Here is a 22,352-nt window from a genome sequence, read left to right as displayed (position 1 = left end):
CGTAGTCGCGAACACATTCAAGTGAGTGTGTGTGTGAACGCGATAGATTCAACTTTTGCTACAAGAATGCAGTAAATATGTCAAAACCGGAATAGAATGTAAATAGAACAAAGCGAAATAGCTGGAAGAGATTGCATCTCATTTGTTCGTCCAATTTATTCGACATTATTCTATTTAGTCCCAGAGGGAGATTTTACGATTTCGATTCTCATGGAAATAGACGTTAAAAATAGAATGGAGAATTTGTACTCTTTTTTGTTTCTGGTTGACAATACAAAAAAGAGTACATTGATTTGATCCTTCAGCGGGCAAAGAAGTAATATGTATCCGAAGAACTTGTTTCATTTATTAAAAAGTATTTTCTTGATCATCTTTCATTTTCTTCTCATTATTCTGTTTATTTTTCTAATCTCATATTATTTCAATGGTAAATTACACTGCCGAGACTAGTTTGATGCATAATACTCTTTGACTTTTTCTTGGATTGTATGCTACTCCGTTTTATTATTGCATTCATTGATTGTCTCTCTACAGGCTAATTCATATTGGACTATATTAAAATTATGTCACTCTAATTATAACTAATAGTATTATTTCTCTTTTTGTTGTTTCGAATCTTGTTCCATTTTACATATGTTTCTTTATCTTCATTAAGTGTAACTTACACCGGTGCACGCATAACGCTTAATAACACTTAACGTACGTAATTAGGTACTTAAATGAGTTCTTTTAAATTGCTTGATCCCATCGCTTAAAACTTAGTCGAACGTGTATTGTAAAAGGAATTCCACTGTATAAATAAATAGTTCTATTGCTAATTGACAAGACGCACGTAAAACTGAGTACAGCACCTATTAGTGTATATATTTTTTTCAATTGTAAAAAAATGCAAAATTATTGGCAAGATATTTTCCTTTCGTTTTAAGTATGTAAAATACACGTAGAGACTTGGCAATAATATATACAGCTACTTGTTCCATGAAAACACATTTGGTTCCACTTATAAACTTGATGATCGATCGACGAATTCTTCGGCCAGACTGGCATTATTGTAAAATCTCACTTGGCACCGTCTCGATAATTTAATTTTAATTAAATAAAAATAAAAGAAGGAAAAACTTAATGGATGACAAGAAAATCTTTAGCCTTACAATTATCCGGTTTGTTCGATATCCACATGACCACCTGCCAAATCACCGCCAAGCGTAATAGTGATTTTAATGACAGAATCGTCATTTTCAGCGAGATGATCATTCTCTTCGCGAATACGCGCGGCCGTGTCATCCTTTATTTTGGTCACAACCACTTTTGATGGGGTGGACCTGACACAATTGCCACGAAGCGTCGACTTCGACGTCCACGACCTCATAGAATTGCGACGCTCCGTATTTTCTGTAGTCTGTTTCGCGTCCACCGCTCTCAAGTTAGCTTCTCTTACCGGAGAACTGTGAAAGAAATAATTAATAGAGAAATTCTTGAGTTTACAAAAAATAAATAAAAAACTATATTTTTAATATTCACCGTTTTCGAAGATCATTTACAAGGCGTCTAGCATCCAATTCTGCCCATTCCGACAATTCCAATTGCGAACCACCTATGTAGACTCCGAGGTGCGTATTTTTTTCTTGCAAGCGACGGTGACCTCGTGTACGATTAGACGCCGGGCGTCGGGACGCATTGCACAAACTCTCACTGGATTTGCTAATCCTCGAAAATTCCGTGGATCGAGAATTGCAGGACTCTCGTGGAATCCATTTTGCCAGTTGGTTTCTTGGTTTTGCCGTTTTACCTGGACTACTCCCTTGTGCGTCTAGCACGCCGTTCAACAATTCCGGACCAGTTTGTACCGACGCTGTGCGTCGCGACACGTTGTGTTTGTAAGCTGTACATTGGTTTACAAAGAAAAAGGAAAAAGAAAAAAATTATTCATCTATCTAAACAAGACAGTAGTTTGAACAGAGAGTGAAAAAGTATTAAATGTAGATGCACAGAAATGTTGGGCACTTAGAATTTTGAAGTTTTCTATACCTGCCGCGAGTGCGAGAGAGATGGCCTTAAGGGCGCTTACGTACACAAGACAAGGACAGATATATAGACGATCTAAATTCCTGGATTTTCATCAATAATTCTCCTATGGATGCGTATTAGCCATAATTATTAAATAATTCAAAATATTGATTTTTCACAAAATTTTTATAATTAAAAATGTATATGAATCTATTGTCGGAAATCGTAATATCTCACCAATCAAATCATATAACAACGATACTTTTTGAACGAATTGAAGCCGAGTGCTGATTTAAATTCAAGTATCCGTTCTTTATATAAAAAACAACAACGAACAAATGTATCCATACGCTCCTATGAGCGTCATAAGAGTAATGAAAACAGTACTAAAAAAAAATGTGCACACCCTGTGTATAAACGAGGCGACGAAGCGTAAATTTCCAGAGAGAATGTTTGCCGGGATACAAAGTTTTACGGGGTGTTTTAAAAGGGTCGCGACGTCTCTCCCCTTGCACGAGACATAAAAGAAAGATAAATGAAAATTTCAGGAATATTTACACTACACATTTCTCTCCAGCGAAAACGACGCAACATAAAATGACATCACTATCATACAATCTAATACCTAATTACCATCTAATCATCCTTTCCAATCACTGCTATTGCTCACCTATCGATTCCGTCTCTCCAGCACCCGATAATCTGTATATTGTTTGCTTTGACGGTGGTTCAGCAATGGCAGCTGCCACTCGTGCTCCAATGTGACAGCGAATCGACTTGCTGGTCGTGAAGAGGGCCCTATTATTCTTCTCCGGTCGTAGTACTATTATGTAGAGCTTTGGCAGGAAGAGGAAGATCAGAGTGACCGATGCGCTTAATGTCACGCACATGCACATAGTTATCACCTGCAGTCAGTAATTAATACGTCCCACTGATCAAGCATTGAATTTTCGCTGGACCACAGCATCCATCTACAACGATATAGGTATACATGGACAATGCAGGTACATACCTTTGATTCGCTTCCAAAATATATAGGCACAAATGCCACCCATATCACACACGTGGTGTACATGGCGAACCCAATGAATTTGGCCTCGTTAAAGTTTTCTGGAACGTTGCGTGTCTTCACGGCATAAAGGGTACAGAGGCCTAGAAGAAGAGCGTCGAATGCCAATGGTGACAGGACGGCACGTGGCGACATCGCACACGTGAGAACTGCCCTGTTGCGAGATGGAAATTCTAGACGAGGTGTGGACGGTTCTATGAGCAGCATCACCGTCGCGACGCCTGCTTCGACGAAGATGAGTATGCATGTGATGACAACCTGGATTTTTTGAACGAAGAGAGAGATGCAAGGGGTTGAAAGATTGTTTTTGAGATTCATCAAGTTTATTGTACTTTTTTAATGCTCACCTGTGCGGTACCGGACATGAAGAGTGGTTTTCTCGTTGGGAATCTTTTTTTCGAACCTGCCAATATCCTGGCTATTCTGTTTGTTTTGGTGAAGAGGCTGGCGTACATCATTGCGAAGCTTATGCCTGGCATAAGCCTTGTCAAGGCGCATGATATCTTGGTGGGTTTTGCTAATATTGGGAATATCTGCAATTATTTTACAAAATATATTTTTCTTATTGTGTTTCTTTAATGTTTGGAAATTTAAGAGATACGTGGCTCTCGCGTTTCGAGGGGCGTCCTGGATATTTAATATAAGATTGTAATATTTAAGGATATCGCCCCAGCAGTATTCGGCATTCCGTTTCTCCTTTCGCAAATTATGTATAAATGGCTTTGCTACAAGGCCCACGGCCATTTTCGCGTTTCAGGTTCTTCTGAAATTCACTAGGCAGTCCTGGGTAGTGACACTGCTCGTATATATGCATAAGGATACATAAATAGAACGTCGCTCCAGGGTCCAGTGAATTTTCAAAATTCTACGGCTGTATCTTTATGTAAGACGACTTTCTTTTTTTTTCCATATTTCTCTTTTGCAAGCATCTGGAAAAGGACGTGCGGGAAAAATAAATAAAGCGAAACAGCCAAAATAAGTTTAAATACTTTGCTTTGGATTGCTTCAGGAAATTTTGACAGCCATCAGGAATTCGTTTCGTCGCAAACTCACTGTTAACAAGGTACAACAAAAAAAAGATAATCCCAAAGTAAAGTATAAAAGCATGAAAAAAAAAATTAAGCATAGCAACTTTACCTGATTTTTAAACTTAAATCTCTCACTTTCCCTACTAAATCCAGTACTCACTGCAATATGCGCCAGGGTCATGCCCGCGAGAATGACGTAGCTGAGTTCCCTGGTGCTGGCCTTGACTACTGGAGTGTCATTATGACGTATGAATATGCGACAGGTCGCAAAAGTAGCCATAAGACCCACAGCACTGAATGTCATAGCAACCATAGCTTCAGCATCCCCCCAGGATATATACTCCATTGGGATGACGTAGCAGCCTGTGTACGCATAAGAAAAGAAAGCAAATGATATGAGCACAATAAATATTCTGTAAACTCCTTTATACAGAAAATTTTTCAATGAATTCATATAAGTCTGTATTAAATTTGTAGTAGGTATTATCCACCTATCTTAACTGTACCTGGAGTGGGATCGATAACTCCATTAGAAAGTACAATATAATCCATTGTATGTATGCTTTATATACATAGGGGGTATCTAGAGATAAATCAGTATTGAAGCCAGTAACTGTACTATCTATATGTAACTCTAGATTATATAAAACGTACAGTGACTGCAGATTCGATTTTTCTGTGTATATGTATATATATATAGATTTTATCTATTTTCAGATGAAGAGCAGACTATGTATACAGTGATATACTTGTTGGCTGGAAACCGATAATTCAAAAGTCCATTAGAAAGTGAAGGACCTTTCTGGTATATACTGTAAGTGAGCTCTTTGAAATGATAACGATATAAGTTTAATGTAAATAACATGTGACACGTGGATTATGAAAAAAAATATAAAGTGGATTTTACGTCTTGAGATACATTTTTTCCAGATCTTTATATTCTTTTTCACTTTTTTTCCTATACGTCATAGTGACTATTTCAGCCGTGATATCCGTACTGCAATTGCGTTTCATGGAATTGACCAAAGTCCATAAAGAAACCTTGGACTTCAACGTTCTGTGGAAGGAAGAGCTCATGAAAATTTTTAGGGTAAAAATGATGCTTACCAGTTTTATTTTCGTTCGGCCACTCGCCGCTAGGACATGCGGTGCAGCTTAATTGACTCTCATCAGCGTATTCGTGATCCTCGCATTTGACGCATGCCCAGCAGCATCTCTTTTCCTGGCCGCCAGTTTTAAAATTCTGTAAGGAACAGTATGACATGTGAGTACAGTGCTCACATTTGTTACGTTGAGCGTATAATTAATTCAGTAAGAGAAAGTGGAGTAAATAGAAAAAGCGAGACAGAGAGAGAGAGAGAGAAAAATTAATCCGACAAATCTCTTTAATTCGCAATAATTTATCCAGAGACCTCCTCTTGTGGAATTGCTACTAATTAGTGGCGAGTCAATAATTAAAAGTGGTCGGAGCCACCGGGAGTGTACGGTATATTCTTGAATGAATCAGAGATAAAAAAAAGTCCTGCGAGATGGCAGCTTTTTCCGGTTGGGGTGCCACTGTGTAAATATTTTTTACTGGCGTAGATGAACGACTGTGAATTAGCATAGTCATTTATATTTACATATATGTATATGCCTACTTATGAGTAACTAAACTACAGACATAAACATCACTATGAGTGAAACGCAGGCGCGCACACGTGTGTGTTTGTATACCTATACTCTTGTCCCTTTCCTCGGACCCTGTCTTCTCTTTTTCTAAAGGAACGGAAGTGTCGGCCATCTTGTCCGTGGCGCTAGACAAAAAGGGTCACGGCAACAAAAAGAACGACTCTCGCGAAGACACTTCTGGTCGTCTAAGGAATCAAGGAAGAAGTGAAGAGAGACTGAGGAGAAGAGGAAGAGAGTAATGAGGGGGTGGAGAGAACTATAAAATGATATAAAGGCGTCAAAAAAAAGAAAAGAAAAAAAAATTGTAACTCGTCCACCGCGACTGCCACGACTTTGTGCAGGCATATATATTTGATGGGAGGGTCGGTAAGGTAGAAAAAAACGCAGACGCAAACAGAAATGCCTTTGAAAAATGACCGTTTCTGTGCCATATCGTAGACTAGGGGGGGGTCTTATTTACAGTTAGGGAGGAAATATCAGGAATCACCAAGAAATAGATATAGTAATGGCGGAATAGTCGAAATACGAGAACCAGTAGGAAAGCGGCGGTTGCGGTTCAGACGATTCCAACTAAAAGGGGTTGCAAAACGGTTGTAAGGGGATGATTCCACGCTATTTGGCTCGCATTCAGAAATCGCTAAAGCGGACAATTAGGTAAGGTACAGTCCACCCCAAGAATAAAATTTTCTATAGAAAGTTTGTGAAACACAGACTTTTTTTGAAAAATTTCCAAGACACTCCAAAGCCACGCTCTTCTTCGACTTTGTTTATCTTATCATTAATCCTGATAACGACTATCTTCTGTATGTACATCATATAACATCCCTTACTATAAAACTTATGGCCGCCTTCAAATCCCTGTTCCAATGAAGAAGATAATCCACAGTCAGTTACGCTTCAATTCTTATATTATCTTTGATTTCCTTACAGCTACTATATTTTTTTCTTCAAATCGAATATTTTAATAAAATCTTATTACCTTGTAGTATCCTGGAGGACATGGTTTGGAACAGACACTCTCTACCAGTTCTGTACCTCGAGATTGGGGATAAGCCAAAGGCGACAGGGTGCCGTTGTTCCAGTCACCGATCTGCATGTAGCCATAAGTGCCGTTTGGAAAGCGTTGAAAGTTGAGTATCTCGTATCTGCAGACGAGGAACGTATCAACGATCAAGGTGTCTTTATTGACTCTTGCATGTAAATACATCAAAAGTCACATATAATATGAAAAAGATAATAGAACACGTAGTCACGTGCACTAGACGCAACGTAAATAAAGAAAACATGGGTTTGAAATTAAATTATGCGTTGTTCCTTTGGAATAATTGGAAATCGCCATACGCACCGACCTGCCCGGAGGATCGCCACGACGATCAAACTCGACCTCCTCTTGCCCAAAGTTGAAGGTAATGTTCATTAGATGATTCTGCATTCCATATAAAAAGAGATAACGAATATTAATGACAAAAGTATAAGAAACATTCAAGACTGTAATTAAGGAATATATTTAATAAAGAAAGCAGAAAGTAAAAATGCTTCTTCAAGTCATCCAGCTTATTATTTCAACTTTTTTATTTTCCATTTGACTTCAGTACCTTGAATAGAGTTCCATTAAATGGATACACCTCCTTGCAGACACCATCATAATCATGACCGCATATTTCTTCAAGCATATTGTGAAGTCCATGCGCTATTGCCCAGAAGGATTTCATAACAAAACTCATTTTTGGATCCTGCTTGTATTTATCAGCAAGTGTCTCATTGCCTGAAAGAAGAAAAACAGACACTCAATTAATATACGAATGCAATTCCTCAATAATCATCATAACAATTGTCAATTACAAATCGTGTTTATTGCCCATCGTTAACTAATCAAATTTGCGTACAAATCAATTAATCCTTGTTTTGTATTCCGTTATCGTGCCGTTCTGCTCTATATGCACTGCAATGCAAGTTATATGTATGCATGCATATATGTACAAATGCATGCATGCATGCGACGAATCGAACCCGGTTTTGCATTTGCCTAAAACATTCCACTTTGAAAAGTCGGTCTCGTTACTCTCGTTACCGTTCCGTAGACACAGAACGAATTAATTACGGTACAATTCCAAGTTGTAGTTGCACACGATATATGGAATTGCAATTACAGGAGTTTATTCGCAACGACGAAATAGAACACAGCATACAACCTCAAGCTTTCCTCAGTGAGAGTAAATAAAGAAATATTATTTGTCCATCTCTCTTGATTATCTTACCCGTACAAGTCCTCTTGGTCCTTGGCAATTCCGTGGTTGTCAATGGCAATGAGAGATAGTCCTCATCCGCAGGCATTTCCGGCAACACGCAATTAAATTTGTGCTGCCAGAATTCAGCGAACCATGGATTTCGCGTGTTGTTAAAGGGATTTAGGTTGAAGTAGTGGTCATCGAATTCAGACACGTAGGGTGAATGAATCCGTATTGACAGGCTGCCCCAGGCTTCGTCCTCCAAGCCCTCGACGACTTCGTCGCGGTCGGCCCATCCGTCGCTATTACGTATAACAAGAATGGATAATAATCGATTTCTAATTACCGAGAATATTAATTGGTGCCGCGGGGATGGAATTTCATTCTAATTGTAGGTTTACCTGTTTATAGCTTTACAGCCAGTAATTATCTTTAAATTATCAACTAGAGAGCATCCATCGGTGATAGGAAGTAAAGACGTACAAAGTCAAAAACACTGACCTGCCTATAAATAGGAATCTTCCAGTAAGATTGAGCCTTTTTGAAGCTGCCAAAAGTCCATGCATCGTCATCCCCTCGCAAAAGCAAACGACGACGTTAGCAGCATGATCCTGATCAAGATTTTCAAGAACGGCGTCAAAGGCATCGTCCTCCGCCGTCGAGAGGACGGCGTCTTCACGGGCTACGCATACGCCACTTTTTTCGGCAAGTTCACGAAATGCCTGCATACCGCTTTGGCCATAATTCTCTGAAAGTTATAATTAATGCAGCCATACGCCACTGGTTGTGCTCTCAATTTTCTATTTGCTTTACAGAAAAAAAATAACATTCCCGGGTAGCTGACCTGCTTGATCGTACTGTCTCTAACCGACCAATAAAAGTGCACCACAACCGATACTCACTTCCACTTCCTCTCTCTATATCGACTTCCTGTAGAAAATCAAATCTACCCGCCATGTCTCTCGCCTTCCAATACCCCGGCGTTTCCACTCGACGCGAGCGCCGCACAACCGTAATGTAATTAGCCGATAGCGCCGCGCAAAACCTAACCTAATCTCTTGGCTTCTTCGAGCCCCAATAGCTCGCCAATCACGTGACTTCCGGCGTAGCGGTAATAGCGGTGGGCTCGTTGCCCACGACATCCGGCAGTTTCCATAGAAGCTTTCGTACTCTACTGGGGACACAAATCGAGAATGCGACGTCTGGTGGCAGAAAGGTTAATTACTTAGTGACAGCTGGAAGGTACAATTTGACGGGACTGCATTCTTATAGCTTTTTCGATTGGACCTAACTCGGCTACACGAGATCCACTTTGTCTACCTCTGTGTCTCTTGTTCTCGTGCGATAGTAAAAAGTAAAAATTTTCACCGAGTTGAGCCGGTTTAGTTCATCCTCGAGGAAATAGTGACATTTCGTGTGTTCAAAATGGATTGAGAATGATAAATACTATGTCCAGATTTGTTCCCAGGTAACAATAATAATACAAACAATTGAATAAGTCTGCTAATTAGCCAGTTCCTTCTTCAGTATGGTAATTAATTTTCCGTGTCACCCTAGTGGATACGTTACTTGGATATACAGTTGTACTTGTAGATGCATAGCCTAATTAATGATTTGTATGATGCGCCTGGCTTTTGTGTACGCGTGCTCTTTTTATTTTGACTTTTTGCTTGTTCTCGATTTGAAAAGCCTCCGAAAAAGGAGACGAAATGTCTGCACGGATGAGAAGGTAATAATAAAGAAAAACAAGTTGTAATCAGTCAGAAAAAAAATTGTAAAAATGAAATTAGTAGGCCGTGACATGATCAACCGGGGGTTATCGTTGTGGAAATTAGTTGGATGGATTTCATCTTTCGAAACCCTGTATTTTCAATTTGACTTGCAGTCTAATCAGGATTTACCATTCATGTACACAGACTTTTTAATTAAAGCAGGGACGTTGAAAGTAGAAAGTAGGATCCAAGGAGCTTATAATTTTTTTTAGTAAAGTGCAATTGCGTAAAATTTTGTTTTATTTTGTCTGTTTTGTTTTATTTGACCAACGCTTCTTTTTATTATTAATTTATCAACCTTCTTAGTAACATAGTAGATGATCAACCTCTCCCATCTTTCTCACAGAGTTACTTCTATTTTATATGTTTATTATCAATTATTACTCACCGTCGGTATTCACAATCGATACGTAGGTCCAATTGAAATTTCGCACAAGATCAACTAATAGTTGGGCCTGATAATAATCAGAGGGAACCACACGCAGAAACGTGGAGTATCTACTCTTATCGCTGAGATCCCTCGAAGTTGATGAATATCCAATCTACATCAGATATATAGTTTTTCCCTTAATATATTTTTTATACAAAGTAATAGTATCCGCTCGTTACCTGAGGAATGGAAAAAAGTTGGAGCAAATTTTGAACCTGGAGCGTTACCGAGCTAGAGCCCGGACCCACCACACCTATAAGTGGCGCCTTAGTCACCGGCGTCTCCGTCTAAAACAATTGCAGCCCGTCAAGCCAATTAACAAGGCGGTTTTAAATTAATTACACGAATTATACAGACGATTTAATTTCACCTGTAACGAATCCAATAGACAGTTAGCAGAATTGTCCGGATGTTCGGGCTGCGTAAGCGCTGGCGTAATCGCATCACGTACTAACTCGATACTTTGTTGCAGAGCAACTGGAGCTGACCAGCACGAGTCGCGAGCTTCCAAACCCAGTGTGACTCCTGATGCACGAGGTGGGTATAGCGGACGTCATATTTTGAAAGATACCCAAAACAGAGTACATACCTGGCAATATTGTGGTGTCCCGATTTATCTTGTCTAGGGTGATCAGGGCTGTTTCCACCCTCTGGATGCCGTATACCTCTCGGACGGGTCCGCAGACAAGTGCACCCTGACCACCACGGGGTGTCTGATGAACACTGAAAAGTGCACCGACCACCAGGTCCCCACGGACTCTAGCTGAAGGATCACCGGTCCTGAGTGATTGGGAAATCGTCGTCAAGGACCACCAGCAGGATACCAGCAAGATCATCATGGTGCTGAGATTTTTCTCTCCAGGTACCACGGTGAAAATGTCTAACGGGTGTACAATTTGATACCATGACTTCGTTCTATTATATCAATCATTCTTGTAGTGACTAGAGAAAATATTGTCCGCTTGTTTTTCTTGTCGTTTGCATTGCGTGGAGAATTTTTGAAATTTAATACTTGTTCATTATGGGACTGAGGATTTTATTATTTCGAGTCATTTTTTGAAGAATGTTTTATCATCGTTCATCTTGCATCTGTATTGTATTTTGACTGTCCTTTTAAAGGGTGCATAATCACTTTTCATTTTTTTAAATTGAAAAATTTCTTGTGGAACTTATTTTACATGTTATCAGTTATGATGTTTAGGAATCTTGTTCAATAGTTAGTTGGCAAAGTTCAACACTTGACTACATTCCGAATAGGCACGTGTACTTCTTATCAGTTTTGAACTTTGACATATGCCATCTTTCTTGAGCGTGAATCCGAACTTTTCACAGCGCGTCTGTTCCGATATTGAATTGCATCGACTAGAAACTATTCAAAATTGATATCCGTTCTGAAACAGACAAGACGGGAGATTGAATTTTTCAAAAACGTATTGTCGTTTGGATATCACAAATTTCATGGTTTTCACAATATTTTTAGATAATCGTGAGGAATCAAGAGATTTTTCAAAACACGCATATATCTATGAACATTCAATATGGTCTCATTGAGCGAGATACTAATAAATCTACAATCTAAAAATTTAGGTATAGGATAGTGATACATATAGTAATATAAAGTAACTTCCTACACTTGCAATCTTGGATAATTAATATTACGTCACGAAGATGTTCAAAGCTCCGGTGCGTGTATGGAGCTGACTACACCGTAGAGTAACGGGATATCCCATTCATTTTCCAGGCATCTTCCCACGGGACTACGTATCTATCTTGAGGGATGAATGGTGGTCGGGTACCTATCTATCCTTGTGGCAGCGCAAGTGACGTAACATCCGGTCGTATTCTCCAGCTGAAGTACAGGATTGTATCAGTAGAAAATCCTAATTTTTATTTTCGAATGATCAATGCAAAATTTCGAAAAAAATTATAAAAACAAAATGACGGAACATAGACTCATGTTCAAAAGAAACGCAAAACAGATTCCCTATAATAATTTGTTGCAGGGATGTGAATTTTATCGATTATCGTTTGGGTAGCAGAATATTTCTAATACGTATAGGCTGGATCAAAGAACGTCAGAATTAGTAAAACATTTTCCAAACGGCAATAAAAAAGATGAAAGAGGACAATTCGAAAAGGTCGTAATTCAAGACTTATTTGAATGTTCTACCCATACAAGAGCCCTGTTAGAGAGATTTTCAAAGCATTCCAAAAGCTTTATGTGATCCTATGTAATCTAACCTACAACTAACTATACATGTATAATTACAGTAGAGGTACAATCATGTATTTTGATTCTCTTTGTATATTCCCTGAGATTAGAGACTGTACATAGTACAGAATCTAAATATGATTATTCAGTAGATCACTTGAAGGTGGTTCTACAATAGAAATTAAATGGACAAGCAAACTTCAGGTGGTACGTTTCTTATGAATTACCCTATATATAGGAAACGTCTGTAAAAGCACCGAGGAGATACTAATAAAGAGGACCAGCCATATGGAATTGTGTGTGTATGACTACTAGTGGGCACAGTGGGCATGGAGGATATGTTGAAATCATAACATTTTAAAGGGGATTGAAATGCCTCTGAGCCACACAATATACAGGGACCTCTTTACCAGTATCTCCTTCAGTGATAACATCCAGTATAAATGATAAATACTTGACGACGGGTATCCTGTAATAAATAATTAAAATAGACCAGTAGACATACGAAATGCCCTTACACTTGAGTTTCGAGATGATCAACGAGATCTCGTGCATTATTAGCAATTCCTAATTCACACTAGAACCAGAGTCAAAGCGTATTAATTTCCGGACAAAGGCCTCGATAATCTGTTTTTAAAAATTTTCTTTTTTTTCATTGCCGCAAAGAATTTCAGCAGCATAACTCCTATGCGGGACCAACGATTTCTAAGCGTCTTCCAGTGGCTTCACTACGTTCAAAGCAGCCGGGCGAACCTACGCAAATTAGGTAAACTGTTAACAGGGACCAGTCTAAGTAAATAGGTTAGGTGTGGCTGTCGTAATTAACAGCGGTTTACCGTGTACTTTCTCTGTGTGGGGTCTCGTTAATTCTGCACACGAAAGCCTATCGATACGTCACCGCGTGCTGTGATTGATTAATCGATTTCTCCGATTAGACATCAGGAGTGTCGAAGCAGTCTTGTCTATCGATTAGACATATCCGAGCTGGGATCATTGCAATGAAAATTTGCAGAGTCGATTAGAAACAGCATTTGCAATCTATAATCGATAAATAAAGAGTTTTCAAAATCTAACAATAAACATGAAAAATATAAAAATAAATATGAGAAAGAAAAGTAAAGTAAAGTATAAATGCATACTATTCTAATTATTACCAAATAATTGATCAGGACTACACAAAGCTATCACATAGTATAATAGGCAGCGCTCGTCTGTCAGTATCCGTCAGCCGGGAGACTGTCTGATAAACATGGAATCCATGGAATGTATCAGCTTGGAGTTTTTATTTTTCCTCCATCCGTTCACTTGGTCCTGTGTAGCTTTTTCTTACTCTGCCCATCTCTCTCACTCACTCTTTCTATGTATTACTTGTTTTCCCTATTCCTTTCCATGGGCTATACCTCCTTCATGATAACACTTTTTTACCACTGTCAATTCCGTAGTAAATTTGCCAAGACGGTTTGGGCCATGGTGAATCATGGGTTGGCATCGGCAAACCCTACTGCCCTCTCTAGGGGAGCGGCCGCATTAATCTGAGTGCGCTCGTGCTACTCAGCTTGACGTATAGATGTCTTTCTAGATATTTAGTAATTTCTGATTAAACTCTGTTGGCAACACTTTGCACAGGGATCGACGGCTAACGGAGTTCACTTCCGGTGATGGACGTGATTCCTTACGTCTAACCTACTTTAAGCTTCGGCCTGTTGTGGGTATCGATGAAAGTTGTAAGCAGAATTTTTCATCTCTTCAGGTCGGAAGGTCAGTGTTTTTCTATAGGATCTTTCTTTATTATATTATTTACTGATACATTTTGACAGGTAATATTTGACGTGCTCGTTCTGCTTAAAATATGCAGCTATTTTATTCGAGTCTTCACACTGTTTTCGGTATATGGTTTATTTAGGACGGTGTCAAGTTGGTAGTATCTGCTTCGAACGAGTTGGCCGGTCTAATCAATCGAATTTCGCATTAAGCTTTAATTCGGTTAATGGCAAATATCGTTTGTTATCGTTCGCCTACTTTTGGACGAACGCCAATGACGTAGCCAATATAACCATCGCTATACGTTTGGACCAGCTTTTCGTTGCCTCGTGATGTTCCCTAATTTCACGCGAAACTTTGGGCATCCACGAGACTGCTTAACGATGAAATTGCAAGAATTTGCGTTTTGCGAACGCGTCTTTCACGAATGTAGCGATAAAGAGAGGAAGTTGAAAAAAAAAACTTTTACAATTTCTGGTAGCCAAACAAAACAGAAACTCGCGTATTCATAAAGGGAGGAAAGGGGGGTGTGCGCACGTAATCATTACGTCGGTAGAAGAATCCAGGGAACTTTTTGAAACTTGGGAAAAAGTTTTTCAGTCCAGGCGAAAGGTCTGCGTTAGTTTTTGCCATATTCTCATAGCACGGGGTAGGTACTATGTAATGTTAAAAGGGGATGACAACGAGATAACTAAGTTTTCTGTGTTACATAGACGCCTTGCATTTAATATATATATGCATATACTCCTATGACTGAGTTTAACGTGATTTTGAAAGTCAAGGAACTCTCACTCAACGGTGAAAACGCGTTGAGGCAATGTTCCGTGTGTGTGTGGAAGGCGTCGACGAAACTCGACGTCTGGCGTCGCTTCGTTAATCGAATTTAAAAGCGACGCAAAGAGTATTAAACTCGAAAATTAGGGAGGTTTCGGGATTTTTGGAAAAATAAAAAATTCAAAATTGTTGTGGTTAACCTTTGATCTGACTTAACCTAACCTAACCTAGTTTCAACCCCTATGTTCCCGGCAAATTAAAGTTCGCAAGGATATTTACCATGGTCGAGCCACCCTTATTATAGTCCCTCCGCTTAACTTCTCAAACCTATTGTAAAGTTTAATCCTTTTCGGGGATGAAAAAAATGGTGCGGTTATTGGAAAAGTAGCAAATTAATTAGTTAGCAGGGTACCAATGCAAACTGCTCTAGAAAGATATTTTAGAATACACAGTTGTTTATTCGTTTTTCGTTTTTTTTCTTTTTTTTTTCTTCAATTTCATCCCCCTGGACAATTCTTCAATACAATCCTTCCATCGCAAAAATTACAGGATTATGAAACTCCATAAATTCTATGGGATTGTCATTCTTGGAATAATAAGCGTTTTTTTTTCCTTTCTTAACACCCCCTTTTCTCTCCTCCTATCGCTCTCTGGCTTTATTCCAATAACAGAGGGTAAGTGCGAAGCAGACAACGATAATATGGAACATAGACGGCAAACTCGGCAGTGACTCTTAGGCGGACAAATCCGTTAATATTTTACGTGAAAAAATATGACTCTATCATTTCTCAGCCGTATACAGGATCATCCCTTATTCGTGAAATCCCTTTAATATACATATATACACATATATGGATATAACACCGACTATACATATCTCAGGATATGAACCGATATATCCAGACCTACATTTCCCTTTCCGTAAATGTTATATCATGACGTTATATCATCCTTCTCTCACCTACCAACTAATGAAGATAGATAATAATAATGATAACAATACCAGGTACTCTTACGCGAGACAATAAGAAAAATGAAAAAAATGCAATATTTTAAATTGAAAAATAAATTAGTGAAAATATAATAAAAATTCTTAATTTCGTGTTTTATGTCATAAAAAGCCTTCATACGAAAATAAAAATATGAAATTTTAAAAAGTTTTTCGTACTTACGTGCACGATATATCTATACAGTGAATTTTGAGCCGAGACAAATATTTACCTTTTTTTTCGTATTTAGGACTAACGCTTAAAAAGAAAAATAAGAGTACCATCAAATTTTCGACTGTGCAGAGCAATGGGCATGGAGGCCATGGTGACCTACAAGAAAAAGAATGTGAGCTCAGGTTAAAATGTGGCTAAAGTTGAGGTTACATAAGGTAAAGTTATACCAGGAGCAGAGCGGAGTCTTGGTTTAACCAAAGCAGTTTTCGTATGAATAAGAGGAAGATGGAATACCGTAACAGCTTCCGCTGTTATCGTGACGGAAATGGGATAGGAGTCGGGTGAAGTTCTGTTGAAGATATTAAAACGCAATTAATTTCCACGCGATAGGAGATTTCAGTCGTGAAAAAGAGGGAGATAAAATTGGCAGACATTGGCAGGGAGAGGAGAGAGAACAGAATAGAACAGAGTAGGATTTATTTGATCCTGGATCTTAGATCCTTGAGGACCATAGCGAAAAATGTAAAAGTGAATACTTAAAGCCAACATGGTTTAAGGTAACAAGCTAACACGGTAAACATAGAATTAGACTAGGAAATATCGAAGCACAATAGAGTATAGTATAATAAGGAAGTGGAAGGAACGCAAAGTATCAAAGAAGCTTTGCAGAAAATGCTCTCAAGAGGAGTATACGGTTATTCCAAAGAGTCATAAAGAGAGTTGCGACAGGTCCACAGATGGCAAAATTTTGAGGGACTTCGAGTGAGCATTCTCTTTCGCAAAGATGGCAGCATCACTGATTCATTCAAATCTTAGGCTGACAGATGAGAAACTCTTGACGATTCGGTCAGGCAACTTATGTAATTGCAGCGGGTGCCGTTTATTAATGTATATTTTCTAATCCGCTAAGGAAGCATCGACAGAGGGAGCCCTAAGGTCAGGCTTCAATTTCTTGACGGCAATAAGTTCGTCGCATTTCTCTTTGCCAGTAGTCTTGATCGGACCAGTGACGTCTTCTGTAGTCGCGACCGTTTGCTCGACTTCTAGCAAGGCGTTTATAAAGGCGGCATTGTCCCCAGCGAGCAGATTTACCTCTTTACGAAGGCTGTCCACGTGAGCCGTAAGGGAGTCGAGTTTGTACAGGCGGTTATTTATACACTGGAGAATGTCCGGCTGATCGTAATTTGGGCATGCTAGACAGTGGGCCTTTAAAGCCCCAATTACTTATTTTGAGGATCACACCTGACGTCACGACTAGGCAGAGCTTATTTGGGAAGGATGCTCACAGGGGGCGCCGGTCGTCGCTCCTTTCCCGTCGCCGACCGCAGCGCGCCTTTGTTTTGACATTCTAAAGCCCTTCACAGACACAAAATAACCTGACGACGTAAGCGTAAGGAAACCAACCAGTCAAAATCTAGTGCTGGCCCCTCCAAGTGGATATTACATATAAAATAGAAACAGAGCCGATAACCGATGTCAACAGATTAGAGCCAATAGAAAGTGTCCAAGAGTCGGCATCAATAGATAATGACAATAGGTGGGGCTCTCGACGAGTTTCAGTTCACAGAATGGTTCGCGTTACAGATCGCAGACAACATCCGCGGCCAAGTATGTCAGTAAGGAGAATCCGCAAAACCGATGGAAAACATTAGAAAACCAAACGGAGCGTAGAGCAAAAATGCATCAAGCAAGAAACAGCCGTTCCCACACAGTAACTCAATACCACTTTCATTCAAAGTGACAAGAGACATCGGTCAGTAACAGAAAAGCATGGCGCACGTCAGAACGGCACAGTCATTTCTTCTGTGTGTGTGAGAGAGAGAGAGAGAGAGAGAGAGAGAGAGAGAGAGAGGGACTAGTGATAACACGAGAAAAGGAAACGAAAAGGGAAATTGTGGTGGAATACCGGAAACCAGAATGTACCGCCATCTTGATTAAGTCTGCGAACGGAAATATCGTGTAAATTCTTCTTCCCCTTAGCCAAAGAAAGGAAAAAAAAAAAAAAAAAAAAAAAAAAAAAAAAAAAAAAAAAAAAAAAAAAAAAAAAAAAAAAAAAAAAGAAAAAAGTCAAAAACCGTCCTATGCCATTAAACAATAATAATTGCATTTGATCATTTGGAAACTTTTCAGCGTCACTTTCCAATCCAAACGTCGAGTACACTCGAGTGACTCATTGAACGATATGAATCGAGCTTAAAGCTTCGTAAGTGAATGTTTACCATTTATTTTGTTATAAATTCTTAACGTGGCATGATACGTAAGTGTTACTGACTTTTTGGCAGCTGTCAAATATAATTACACGTTTTCAACTGGAACCCTGTATATACAGGGTGTTCGTTATGAAATGCACTGTAGTAACATCGTTGCATTCCTTGTCAAATTCTAAAGAATACGTGTATTTTCATTTTTTATTTCATATATCAAAATTTCGAGATAATCAAGGTTGAAGTTGCAGTGATGCGACCAATCAGAACGCGTTTAAACGGAGCGTAAATGACAATTTCACAGGAACTAATAACCGTACAAAACCATGGAAAGATAATGGGGCTAAGGTAACTAAAAAAAAGTTTAATTATAAAATGATATTATTTATATTGTTCTGTTTTTTTAGGCTTTACTGAATTTTTGGAAAGACAAGCAAAACTGGAAAAGTAGTTGGCATTCACCGAATACCTCGCTTCAGATAAATTCCATTGAGATTACAGCTGAATAAATATCAGATTGATCCCATTTTGAAGCACCTGGCATGTATGTGCAATGTCGAACATCTGTTAATACATATCTTAAAAGAAAAATAATAATTCTTAAATATTATCTTAATAAGAGGATCTAGAAATTTGTAGATTCTTTAAAAATACCAACCAAAACCAAATTCTTTATCACAGCATTAAATGTACAATCACATTAAATCAATCTGGAGAGGTGTTTAATCTTCGACAAAGGGTTGAACAAGCAAATCGAAAATTCCGAGATTGCTCATTATAAATTTGTGAATTAGTACATATACAGGGTGTTCGTTATGAAACGCACTGTAGTAACATCGTTGCATTCCTTGTCAAATTCTAAGGAATACGTGTATTTTCATTTTTTATTTCATATATCAAATTTTCGAGATAATCAAGGTTGAAGTTGCAGTGATGCGACCAATCAGAACGCGTTTAAACAGAGCGTAGATGACGTCGCGAGCCAGCCCGCAAGACCTGCTTACAGTAGGCCAATAACACTAAGAGTATCGTCGTAGTGTCCCCGTTTATCTGCATGTAATTGAGTAAGATACAAGAGACGATAGTTTTAGTGTCATTGGCCTAGTGTAAGCAGGCCTTGCGGGCTGGCTCGCGACGTCACTTACGCGCCGTTAAAGGCGTTCTGATTGGTCGCATCACTGCAACTTCAACCTTGATTATCTCGAAAATTTGATATATGAAATAAAAAATGAAAATACACGTATTCCTTAGAATTTGACAAGGAATGCAACGATGTTACTACAGTGCGTTTCATAACGACCACCCTGTATATATTTTTTACTTATATATATATTTCTAGATATTCCTAGAACTAACAGCAGTTGTCGTAGCAGGATTTATGCGTTAAATGCAAGGACTTATGGGTAATCGTAATTCATTATTCAATACTATTCCAGTCACGTAATGCCATAGCTATCTTATGATGTTTCTAATGGAGCACCTGTAATCCACCATAGTAAAGTAGTATCGCAAGAAATATACGTATAGCCATGCAAGTCACGTTTTGCAAGTGTCTAGAGTCACGGTAAACGATAGCCGAGTACAAAACGGCAAATTACTAAAACATCCCAGCTCCATTGCTCCCAGGAATTACAAGGCACTCCCGTTGCCCCTTTCAATCCCATAGGAATCCCATGAACAACCCTATATATATATGTCCACTTTCTTCACCATTAAATAATACCTATGAAACTTGGTCGTCATCAAGTTCCCCGATTTAATTATTTACATCTCATAAGTGAAACTCTCAGATTCTTATGGGTTATTCACATAAAGCTTTATCCCATACCTAATATTTAATGCGTGTGTGATTATTAATCAAAACTAACCTCATTGCGTAATTTCGTAGCAATTCATGTAGGAATTCTGTAAGGACCTGTAGTGGTAATAGGGTCGCGTGCCATGTGGATCATATGTAGTATTAGGGTGGGCAGATACGTCCGGAGTGGGATCTACATGTGAGTACGTACTTAGTACCGTCAAATAGATATGTATATCCACGTTGTGGGATGACGTATGATACTAACCTAACCTATATATATTATAGTATACAGTGCATGGTGTACAGAGTTATTCAGTACAAACGCACCAACCGCAAATAGTTGTAGCATCGATATCAAACGAACAGGCTAACTTCAGGTGGGTCGTTTAACCTGAATAATGTTGTGCTCTGAAATATTGTATCGACTGAAGTTAGCTTATTTCGGTTTTGCGATGAAACTATTTGAAGGCGGCGCAATATTTTTGAACAACCCTGTAGAAGTGCATGTAATTTATACATCATACGTGGACTAACGTGCTGCTCTTGTGAACCGACGAACCTTACACTGAGTGCATTATGATTGAGCTAATAATAAGCCGCAGTTCTGTTTCTATTTATCAACTTAACATAACGCTCGTTCGGCGGATAACGCAATGCGATCAATCAATGGGGATGGAATGGGACCTGGGATATTTTTAGAATGGTGAAATAATTTTTCGAGGCTTTGGTACTGGGGGGATCATAGTTTCTGAGCTGATTTCAATGTCGTTGTTTAATTATATGAAAGTCGGGTGAATTTCAGGTGTCTACTTTATCGACCGAGCTACTAATTCTTTTTCGCTCTATGTGTATATTCGCTTTTGTTCATTCTTGGCGATTGTTTCCTCAAGGGGTGGCTGGACCATTCATAAAGCACGTGACCGTGTGGGTAGTCACGATTAATTTGCTCTTGGGAAGATCATTTGGACGGGATGCTGTGTGCCTATTGCGAGATTAATAAAAGAATCTGTAATTGTTTTAATTGATTTGGTAATTGAGATAGTAGAATTGTTAATGTCGTTTGGGATGATTGTTTTTTGCTTTGACTTTTTAATGGCAACGTGGTACCGTCCTAAGTTTATGCGCTATCGTTATCGCGCTTTACGTCACTCCTCGCTTAATGAATGTCGATTATTAAGTTTGGATTTTTTGTCAACTTTTTTTTTTCGTAAAATTTTGTAAAATCCACTTTTTGTTTATTTTCTGACTTCTCTAATAATAATCGATCAAAGGAGTTTTAAATACACTGAAACCTAATCCAAACATTGCGAGAGATAAAAAAACTTATGAAAAACAGACATAAAGTGTATCTTTCGTAATATTTGAACGGTCGTATTTCACGACTTGACGTTGTGTTACACAACTTCGGAGAAGGCTTAACCTAAAATATAATATATAAATTAAAAAAACCTTTAGGCCACGTGTGAAATGTACAATTTTTCAAACCAACGTGAGATCTACGACTATATAAAAAAATTTGAAAAATAATTTTTTGCATATTTAATTTTTTTTAATACAAATCTAGCGTGATCAATAAATTTCGGAATTGGATTGTATTTCAACGTATAACAATGATTCAGAATCACATGAAGTAGTCTGAGATCTAAATTTAAGTCGACTTGTATTACCATATACTATAAATATAGAATATATGTATATGCATACTAGGAAAAAAGACACTTACCGTCAAGTCCATAGTACGGATATTGAACGTTTTAAAAATTTGTCTTTTTTCTTGATAAAAAAAATTTATGAATTATATAACAACCATGTGTCAGCAATTACACATTCGCAAAATGCTTGTAATTGTAAAATTTTTAAAAATCAAGTATTCCACAACTCTTATAATACTTTATGAAAATCACTGGTCACTGTTGAAAATAGTGGAGCGTCCGCACGGCGCGCGACGTTTGAACTGCTCGACGTCGACGTCGACGTTGAGAATCGCGCATTTCGGCGTCGCGCGTTTTCGCGGGCACATGCGCCACATATACGACGTCGACGTCGGATCGGACGGAACGAGCGTCGCGACGATGACGACCTGACGTATCCATTAACCCATCCTATGGTGACCACTGGATTATTTTCAATACGAAAAATGTATTTTTGGTCGGAAGGCAACGAAATTATTTTTTATCCGCTATTGAAAGTCGATGAACCGTCATTTCCGTCTACTCCCCCCCCCCCCCCCTT

General features: G+C 38.7%; 2 protein-coding genes and 1 long non-coding RNA gene across 15 annotated transcripts in view; 2 read left to right on the top strand and 1 right to left on the bottom strand.

The window, feature by feature from the left end:
• Positions 1 to 73: 73 nt before the first annotated feature.
• On the bottom strand, positions 74 to 22,235 carry LOC107271356 (metabotropic glutamate receptor 1). Of its 8 annotated transcripts, XM_025088571.1 has the most exons (21): positions 14,105 to 14,173; positions 13,572 to 13,992; positions 13,254 to 13,455; positions 12,936 to 13,170; positions 11,865 to 12,054; positions 10,795 to 11,596; positions 10,576 to 10,730; positions 10,385 to 10,492; positions 10,164 to 10,317; positions 8,505 to 8,751; positions 8,034 to 8,305; positions 7,371 to 7,540; positions 7,125 to 7,201; positions 6,755 to 6,920; positions 5,212 to 5,347; positions 4,265 to 4,467; positions 3,424 to 3,609; positions 3,020 to 3,334; positions 2,678 to 2,912; positions 1,522 to 1,882; positions 74 to 1,445 (listed from the first exon to the last, which is right to left on the bottom strand). In XM_025088571.1, the coding sequence occupies exons 6-21, from the start codon at positions 11,042 to 11,044 to the stop codon at positions 1,154 to 1,156; spliced, it is 3,327 nt and encodes a 1,108-aa protein (XP_024944339.1). In that variant the 5' UTR covers positions 11,045 to 11,596; positions 11,865 to 12,054; positions 12,936 to 13,170; positions 13,254 to 13,455; positions 13,572 to 13,992; positions 14,105 to 14,173; the 3' UTR covers positions 74 to 1,153. The 8 variants fall into 8 exon arrangements, with proteins under 8 accessions (XP_024944339.1, XP_015602750.1, XP_024944340.1 ...); XM_015747264.2 differs by lacking the exon at positions 11,865 to 12,054; XM_025088572.1 differs by lacking the exons at positions 11,865 to 12,054; positions 12,936 to 13,170; positions 13,254 to 13,455; positions 13,572 to 13,992; positions 14,105 to 14,173 and adding exons at positions 20,931 to 21,126; positions 21,844 to 22,235.
• On the top strand, positions 9,184 to 12,927 carry LOC107271362. The gene is made up of 4 exons (XR_001538609.2): positions 9,184 to 9,471; positions 10,678 to 10,742; positions 10,832 to 11,067; positions 11,947 to 12,927. It is a non-coding gene; the product is annotated as an uncharacterized LOC107271362 (long non-coding RNA).
• LOC107271361 overlaps positions 14,010 to 22,352 on the top strand; it is a 13,653-nt gene continuing 5,310 nt past the window's right edge. For 4 of the 6 annotated variants that reach the window (XR_003060837.1, XR_003060833.1, XR_003060834.1 and 1 more), the window contains exon 1: positions 14,010 to 14,175. Coding sequence is in view for 2 of the 6 variants with exons in the window: in XM_015747277.2 (XP_015602763.1) it covers positions 14,133 to 14,175 (43 nt within the window). In the remaining 4 variants the exon portion in view is untranslated. The remainder of the gene's footprint in view (positions 14,176 to 22,352) is intronic. The other 2 variants (XM_015747277.2, XM_025088593.1) reach the window with 2 other exon arrangements.

The sequence above is a fragment of the Cephus cinctus genome, unplaced genomic scaffold (genome assembly GCF_000341935.2).
Source record: "Cephus cinctus unplaced genomic scaffold, Ccin1 Ccin1_scaffold0935, whole genome shotgun sequence".
Classification (NCBI taxonomy): domain Eukaryota; kingdom Metazoa; phylum Arthropoda; class Insecta; order Hymenoptera; family Cephidae; genus Cephus; species Cephus cinctus.
The sequence above is the reverse complement of the archived record's forward strand: the minus strand, read 5'-3'. Positions and strand labels throughout refer to the sequence as shown.